The sequence below is a fragment of the Populus alba genome, chromosome 8 (genome assembly GCF_005239225.2).
Source record: "Populus alba chromosome 8, ASM523922v2, whole genome shotgun sequence".
In the NCBI taxonomy this organism is placed as follows: Eukaryota; Viridiplantae; Streptophyta; class Magnoliopsida; order Malpighiales; family Salicaceae; genus Populus; species Populus alba.
In genome coordinates, this window is record NC_133291.1 from 18,107,911 (window position 1) to 18,117,291 (window position 9,381).

At 29.7% G+C, this 9,381-nt stretch overlaps 1 protein-coding gene across 1 annotated transcript; it reads left to right on the top strand.

Moving 5' to 3' along the window:
* Positions 1 to 652: 652 nt before the first annotated feature.
* Positions 653 to 9,169, top strand: LOC118032860 (bidirectional sugar transporter SWEET17). The gene is made up of 6 exons (XM_035037640.2): positions 653 to 818; positions 908 to 944; positions 1,034 to 1,244; positions 1,364 to 1,525; positions 7,277 to 7,396; positions 8,887 to 9,169. Exons 1-6 carry the CDS (start codon positions 785 to 787, stop codon positions 9,037 to 9,039), a joined length of 717 nt encoding a protein of 238 aa, XP_034893531.1. The 5' UTR covers positions 653 to 784; the 3' UTR covers positions 9,040 to 9,169.
* Positions 9,170 to 9,381: the final 212 nt, after the last annotated feature.

The window sequence follows — 9,381 nt, forward strand, 5'->3', positions numbered from 1 at the left end:
TACTGTAGTTATATGGAAAGACTATATGAAATTTTATATTTTTTTAGTTTGATTCCCAAAATTTTATTTTATATATATATATAAATTTATTTTTGATATTATTATATCAAAACGACATGAAAATACTAAAATAATGAATTTGAAACAAAAAATAATTTTTAAAAAAACATTTTTAAAATCAAATAAAGTAATAATCATTATAGGTCATCGAAGATTAGTTGTGAAATACTAAAGGATTCAACTGGATCTTATTTGATTTTTTTTAATTATTAATATAAATATTTGGGTTAATTTACGCGTACTTTAACTAATTTTATAAGTTTTAAAATTAAAAATTTAGTAATATATAAAAAATAAATCTAAAATTTATCAACTCGATTATTTCTTTTTTTTTTTTTTTTTTTTTACTTGCATGCAAGAGATGTGGATGTGCTAAACAGTATTCACAACAATAGACTTTCTTGGAACAAGACGCTCTCCATTACTTTTGGCAAAACCATTAATTAATATCTCTAAAAGGACAATAATAACAAGGGGCTCTCTTCAATTATGATGTTGGATGTTTCTCTCTCCAATTATATGCTAGTCCAAGCTCCTAGCCTTGGCAACCTTTCGAAGGAAAGCCACCTCTCCCCCCCCTCTCCCTCCTCTCCCTCTCTCTCTCTCTCTCTCTAGCCCTCTCTCTCTCTCTCTTATTCTTATATATCTCTTGACCTAGCTAAAATTAATTCGCACAATCTTCATCTCCACGTTGATTTGAGTTTTTTTTTCCCCCCCCTAAAACATGGAAAGCTTGATTTTCTATACTGGAGTCATAGGTGAGGAAATGTATAAGGGCGTATGATATTGAAAAGATTCAAAGACTACTTATTCATGTTTTTTCTTTCTCTACTCTTGTTTGTTTCAGGCAATGTAATCTCTGTGCTCATGTTCCTCTCCCCTGTGTAAGCACGCTAGCTGTATTCCAAGCCTCTTCTTCCTCTTTAAAGTTAATTCAGGTGATGACGACTGACGACGGCTATGTATACTGCAGAGGGACTTTCTGGAGAATCATAAAGCACAGATCGACGGAGGACTTTGAGAGCCTTCCCTACGTCTGCACGTTGCTGAACTCATCCTTGTGGACTTACTATGGAATCATAAAGCCTGGAGCATACCTTGTTGCCACCGTCAATGGCTTTGGGATCGTAGTGGAAATCATCTATGTATCTTTATTCCTTGTTTACGCACCAGTAAAGAAGAGGGTAGCTCATTAATTCAAACCAGAATCAAGGATGCATCCTATTTGTGCTAAGCATGAGCGCTTACAGTGCTTAAATACAGATTAATTAATTGCTAAGTGTCAGTTTTACTGCTCCTGCAGAATAAGACTGCCATTCTTGCTGGGATCTTGGATGTGGGGGTTCTGGCGGCAGCGATTCTAGCTACTCGGCTGGCTCTCCATGGAGAAGTACGGATCGATGCCATAGGGTTCATGTGTGCTGGCCTCAACATTATTATGTATGGTTCACCTCTGGCTGCCATGGTAAGTATATTTCTATTTGTTTTTGTCTTTTAAAAGTTTTTTTTAAAAGATATTGATTTTTTTAATTTTTTATTTACTTTCAAATTAATATATTTTAATTTTATTATATTTTTAAATGTCTATGTTATGTTTAAATATTTCTCCATTATAACATCCTCAGAAACTTTGTTTTATAGTTTTTAATTGGCTTTTAAATAGTTTTGAAACCCATTTTTTGAATGTTACGAAGGACATATTGTTCACTGATTATCGAAACAAAAACCTCAAAATCTTTTTTTTAAAAAAAAAACTGGATGTTGCCAAACATCCACTTATTATATTAGTGAATTATGTGTGATATATATTAATTTTTAATTGAATCATGATTAATTATTATATGATTGTTCATATTTGAAAGAAAATTCTTAATTTTTAATGCGCCCTAAAATATCAATTGCCAATTCGGGAAGTACATATATAGCCACAAAGGGACGCATAATGTATGTATAAGGAAATTTCTTTTTAACCACCATTAAAACGACAATCTACTTTCCTCTTCGGTGTGGTGGTCCTTTTCTTTTTGTCCTCCCATAACATTCAGGAGGCAGGCTTTATTCATGGTTGTCAGATCTTACATGCATGAGACAATATATATATATATATGAGATGGGAAAATCTTTAATTAAGAAGAAGAAAACTCTTCGGGTTCAAATCATACTCTAAACAGTTTATTTTTTTTTTTTTTTTTTTAATTTCCGATGATAATATTCGATAAGGTATGATTTTAACCAGGTTAGTTAGATTAAATAGGTTCAGCTAGGTTAATTCATTATACAAACCCGTTTAAAACTCAATCCAAATAAAATCCAGAGTTATTAAATTTTCTGGTTCAACAGCTATGTTTTTTCATGTTAAAATTGTTAGATTACATGCTTACATTTAGGGATAGTAAACTTGACAGGTACCTCCTTCCAAACCGATTAAAATGAATTGAATATTTTTATGAATAGGTATTGTTTGGGTAATAAATATTGCTTTAATTGATCTAAAAATTTATTTAAAAAGCATGAATCACCTGGGAGTTCCTATGGTGATAGTGGCTTTGCAGGCAGGTGAGAGAAAAATCATGGTCGTCGTAAGATCACTTGATAACAATGAAACCTATTGCAATATCAAAGCTTCCATTAACATTATAGATGACACTTTGGACTATGATTATGGTTTAGCTTTAAAAAAAAATTTAAGATGTTTTTTTTTTAAATTTTTTTTAAGATGATAACATATTAAATTGATTAGAGTTTTATAGCTTAACTTGCAAAATATATAACCCGGACCTTGGACTCCACTGGACTTATAAAATAAATTATTTTTTATTTAATAATATAATAACAAAAAATAGACTTTTGTAAAAATTAAGTGAGTATCAACAAAGTATCTGTATATTTATTTAAGATTGCGATAATTTTATATAAAAAAATTATAATGAGTAATTCAAAATCAATAAAATATTAAATGATGAATTATAATAAAATAATTGAAAAGTAGAGTTTAAAAAAATTCAAAAAAAAATTGAGACGCTTATGAACAGTAAAACATCATATTCTTCTCCACTTCTGTAAGTAAAAAGAATAATGATGTATGAAATTGTACCTTGTTGGCTTTGTTTTGCATCTATCGTAATACGTGGTTTTGTTTTCTTGTCAATATCTTGCTTTCTTTGGTTTGTTGCTTTATCCCCTTATTTGTTGCTCTCGGGCATAATGGTGCTTGAGAACTTGTAAACAAATTTCCATATTGGTATTGTACATACATCCTTTCATGTACTTCTTTAAAATGATACACCTTCGTGTTTGGGTACTAAATACTTAAATGAATATCCAAAATTTAATTAGGTTGGTTAGGTGTATCATTATAAAAAAAAAAAAATTAAAAAACACCAACAAAATATTTCATTAGTATATAATAAAAATTACATTGACATTAAAAAATGCTGACAAAATAAATAATTGAACATCGTCATCAAAAAGTATCTTATCAAGCTTTCTATTCTATCGATAATATCATCATTGTTTATTCTCCTGATAGAATTTTTCATTGATTATTTATTGGTACGATGCTACCCATCCTATATATTTTCAATTGAAATATTAATGAAATTGTCAACTGAAAGGAAGTTTCATTAAAGATTGTGATTGTTTATTTATCGATAAAGTGAGAACATTCTGTATATTTTCAATTGAATATTAATGAAATTGTCAATTGAAAGACAATTTCATTAAAGATTGTGATTGTTTTCTCACTTATGATCCTTAATAACAACAATGAGATAGATCATAATAAACCACAACCACAACAAAAATAACAGCTCTAACAATTTACTTATATAAATTTTATAATTTATTTAAATAGTTCACAATGATGAGATAAAAAGAACTCCATACACAAACATTTTTTTTAAAAATATAAATATGAACAACACTTTAAAATTTCTAAGATGATGGAGATGGAGGGGATGAAAAGATCATGAACTAGAAGGTCCATAAGAAAGAGGAAAATGTATACTCATAGCTACAATTTTTTAAGCCCAATACATCCTATTTTTCTTGTTGGGAGTTCTACTTTTTTTTTCCTTGCATATTTTGCATCTCAATAGACAGTTGCTTCTAAAATCGTTTTTAGACAATCACATTAAAGTCCTATGACGTATAATTTGGGCTTGAATATGACGTGTTTATAGTTGAAACAATGCAACTCATCCTCAGTTCTCGGGCCGATGTTATAGGCAAACCATAAACCCCCCTTTTCTTTATATGAGCTCCTTAATAACTCCATCAGAGTCGATTCTCATCCAAGTTGTTTTTCCTGTACATTGAATAGTTTGTTAAAAGTCTCATAAATAAACACGTGATTATAACTTCAAGAAAAATCATAACATATAACTATGAGCTCTTACTAGGCATTTTGCATGGATGATAAACATAATCACTCCTTCGGTGTGCTTGCTCACTAAGCTATGCATTTTTTTTTTATTTCTATTTTGTGTATTGCGCTTTGTAAAACTTTCTGAAGCCATAAATATTTTATACAACAATTACACTTTATGATATGCCTTAGTTTATAGCCTTTCCACTTTTCCACGTCATCCAAGCCGACCTTCCTAATTGCTTGTTTGTAGGCATCATACCAAAAATCATGCAACCCGGTATAAAAATTAATTAAATAAAAATTAGATGAGGAAATAAAAGAATACAAGTTTACAATATAACATTAATTTATTTAAATTGACCTAGTTGCAATGTGCTTTTTCCACACCCTCTTGACCGAAGCCTCATTGCCTTCGCCCTACCAAAGTTTTTCCTCGATTGAATTCATACATTAATTAGTTTTTTTAATTTAAAAAACCTAGTAACTCAAACAAGAAATTATTTATCTAACCTTAAATTTTTCTCATTGAGCATCTACCATATACATTCGTTCATAATGGACATGAAGCCGACTCCACTAAAACAATGGTTCTTCGAACAACGACTTCATTGTAGAGGTGAACGAACATGCAACTTTAATATTGGTAAACCTGAAAATCAATTTAAGCAAGAGTTTTCATGTAATTGTAAAACTTAAAATAATTTAATAAAAATAAATAACACCATGAAAAAAAAAAAGTTAATTACATAGATAGGTTACCTTTCCATTCTATTATAATTTTACCTAAAATAGGCTTTATCAAATAAGGGATGCATGCTCTATTGTCCTCATTGGTTGAACCTTAGCCAATAAGTTTTACATTATGTGTCTTTTCATAATCATCACCTAAATTCAGGAACAATCACCGACACTACTACTTAATAAAGCAATAATGCTTTTGTTGGACTTGAATTTGTTTTTTTTTTTGAATATATGGTACATAAAAGTAAGTCATTGACACCATAACAATAAGATAGAAGAAGACACATATTTATAGACATTCATTGAATCAAAATCAAGTAACTAAGAATCAAGGTAAAATTTATATTTCCATACACATAGTTTGAACGAAATTCCAACTACTGAGATAGCTTTCCTAGAACAAAATTGACTAAGGTAGTTTTCCAGGTTGTATTGCCCCTACTTAATCATATAATCATTTCATATCATGTCAAGGCACATTGTCACATTCTTAGTTGTGTTGTAACTTTTCTTTCTTAATTGAACAAATAAAAAAAAAAAAGTTAATGAACTTTCTAAATTTACAGATCTATAGCTAAAAGAAACTAGAATTTGACATTTGAATGATGTCATGAACTTTATAATTTTATAGTTAACATGAATCAAGATTTGACAATTACTAAATAGGATTGAAATCAAAAAACAATTTCAAATCATTACTAGAAATTTGCAACAAAAAGACTAGAATCAAAAGAACTTTAAGGATTTGTAAATCCTAGAAATCAAATAAGAATTTGACGATAGCTAAGAAGATATTGGATGAAATCATGGACCTATAAATTCTACCGCCAACATGAAGCAGGTCTTAATTATAATTTGAGAGATATTAAATGAAGTCATGGATTATGAATCAAAATTTGACAATGACCATAGAAAGGTATTGCTAAAAAGATTCACACATACCATTACAAACAAACCGAAATGAACATATCAAATCCAATTTCAAACAAGACTTTTCAATCTTTTGGATTTATAAATGTGACATTATTAATTATATAGAATTCTAACTATTAATATGATAACAACACATTGATTGCTATGATTACAACTAGGAGGTATCATGAATATACATTAAAAAAAAACTTCACAATATCATTACTATGAATCATCAAAGTCAGTAAACATCTTTAGAAAGACTAGTAAGAAAGCATGTGGAAGTTTTTAGCTGAGAAATGTAGCAATATGAATATAATTTGGCTTAACAAAATCACTTCCAATTTGGGTAAAAACCTTGACCCTAACTAAGGATTTAACAATGTCACACCCTAAGTTTAATAAATGAAGAAGAATAAGAAATCAAACCCGGTAGAGGAGAGGTACTCTCGATGCTGGATTTGCGAGTGGAGGAGGTTGTGTAATGGACTCGATTGCACGATTTGATCAACTCTTACAAGTTGGTTGTTGGATTTGTGAGGGGGGGGGGGGATGTTGCTATGTTTTGTTAAATGATGATGATGATAGAAGAAGAAAAGGAAGAAGAAAAAGAAAAGGAAGAAGAAGAAGTGAGAGAGGAGAGGAAATGTCAGGTCTTAATTCATTTTAAAATTGTCGATAGAATTTTCATTAATCATTTTTTCAGTAATTTGACATGTTAGCAAGAACGATAAAATTGCCAATAATTTTTTTTTTTTTCATTCAGTCACTTTTTTCGTTGAAAATTTATGACAAAAATGTTATGTCATAATTTTTGTTGGTAAACAACAATGAAAAATGGTTATCGGTATTTTTGTTAATTTTTTTTCGATTTCTAGTAGTGTATCCAAAATTCATATAATTGTATACTTGATAGCATATAGATATTAATTTGGATTTAAATATGAGTAGAAATAGTACTAAAACCTAATTCATGGATATCTTTTATCATCACTACACTAGTAGTAAAACCAACATATGTATTGTAAAAACCAATTATACCAAAACTTCATGCAAACAAATGTGCAGAATGTGATAATTAATGAAGTGTGGATCTAAAAAACATTTATAATTTGTTTGTTTGTATAATATTACTATATATTGTATGACCATATTCCGTTCCTATTAACATAGTTTTTTTTTGCCACATTCCAGAAAATAGTGGTGACAACGATGAGTGTGGAGTACATGCCATTTTTCCTCTCATTTTTCTTCTTTCTGAACGGAGGGATCTGGACTTTCTATGCCATACTTACACGAGATTACTTTCTTGGGGTAAGTTCTCTCATCTCCTGTAAATCAACATAAATAATCATGATAATTATTAATCCCACCATCTTCTGCATTAAAAACCATTAATTTCTCGAACCCACGTTGATAGAAAGCAAGCATGAGCTAGGATATTAAAACCATAACACATTGTCAAGTGCTTAATTTATAAAATTCCAACATATTGTCAAGTGCAAACAAAATCGAGCGGTGAATAACTTTTTTTTTTGTTAATGGTTTGAAGAGAATAAACCCAAATCTAACACATGCTTGACTTGGTAAAATTTTAAAATCCAACTTGGGTTTGATATAAAAAATCAAAGAATATATTTTTAGCCAATTGTTTTTAAAAAATAACGAGTTAATGATCATATTTTGATTGGATAAATTCAGATTTTTAACTGGATCAATTAAATTGTTTTTTTCTATTTTTCTTTAACCTAAACTCGTTCATGTTCGATCAGCTAAGCCAGTTAAGTTTTCAATACAATGATTAATAGATACAAGTAACCATGACCAAATACTCCTGGACGTGAATAAATAGCTGGTTAGATCACTTTCTACCCAAGAAAACTACCTTATATACACTTGAAGATGCATTTCAGCATTTAGAGAACCATGGGGCAATTGTTTAATTTGCAATTGCCCCCACTTGTATTTCTGGACACCAATATTTTCAAAGAAAAGAATGATTTCTTGACACCACATTGGAGACTCTTCACATCAATCATTCACTAGCTAGTATGCGATATGAGGCATTACATTTTTGTAATCTTTTAATTTGTTTCTAGAACTTAAACTTGAGATTAACTAGCAACTAAAATTTTCAAAGACTCTAAATGGGTTAAATGCTAATAAAAAAGAATAGTTTTCTAGCACATACATGCTTCTATAGAAGCTTAATAATCCCACCATCTTCGATTCTAACATGGGAGGGAACCTAGAGCTCGGATTTGCATTTCAAATCATTTGATATAAAGCTGTTTTGTGTTTTTTCAATTTAATATGGATATTGTAATCAATATCAAGAAAGTTGATCACTCTTGTGGTTTTTTTAAGATTGTGATCAATGGTTTAATTTAGAAAAATAGCCGTTTTAAATTTAAAAAAGTAGTCAATGTACGCTGCTAAAGCAAAAGAATTATACCATAACAATAAAGTAAACAAACTTTGAGCATAAGATTGCTCACAACTGATCCTTATGGATAGAGATTGTGTTTAAAACAAAGGATGAAGATTGTATGGTTCTTTGATGAGAGTTGCAAAATGAAACAGTACACAATTAACTGAAGGTTTGTGCTTGTAGAAATTTACCATAAAAATAAAACATTAATTAAGACTTAAATAAATTTACATTTCAAATTTTATAAGAGTACACACACACATACCTAAACACACACACATAAGCTACAATTTCAAAATAGAGACTCAGATGCACATATATGTTTTTCTTTATTATGGTTTTAGGTTAAGACTCCAAGTATTTTGTGGTGTAGGTACCAAATGGAGCAGGGTTTTTGCTTGGAATAGCACAACTAGTGCTCTATGCAATTTACAAGAATGCTAAGCCATCCATAAATGTTTCTAATAGGTTGGAAGAGGGATGTGAACAAGAAAGCCTCATCTCGTCCTCAAATTATTCCAATTAAATTAAAGAATGAAGGTTTTCAGATCTCACGTATTGAAAATTTAAGGATTTGTGACTATAGATCTTTCAGTCTTTCTTGAAGATTTGGGGTTGTTGCTTCTATAAACCTATATATTTTTAAGTTCATTCAATGATTGCAAATTAAGGATATTTTCTTAGGAGGTTAATACTTCATTAATGCAAGCTATATATTCTATAATAAAAACTCTAGAACAATTAAAGTTATAGTTTTTGTCACCCCTAAACTTCTGGACACCCCCGAGCCCAACGGGCTAATTGCGATTGATATGATTCAAAAAATATTGAATAAGAAAATTCAGATTTTACTATAATTATGCATATT

Bases quoted from the DNA above. Each gene is read 5' to 3' on its own strand.
- LOC118032860 (XM_035037640.2), top strand. From the start codon at position 785: ATGGAAAGCTTGATTTTCTATACTGGAGTCATAG. The intron at 819-907 runs GTGAGGAAATGT...TGTTTGTTTCAG, and splicing joins TTTCTATACTGGAGTCATAG to GCAATGTAATCTCTGTGCTC. The intron at 1,245-1,363 runs GTAGCTCATTAA...CTGCTCCTGCAG, and splicing joins ACGCACCAGTAAAGAAGAGG to AATAAGACTGCCATTCTTGC.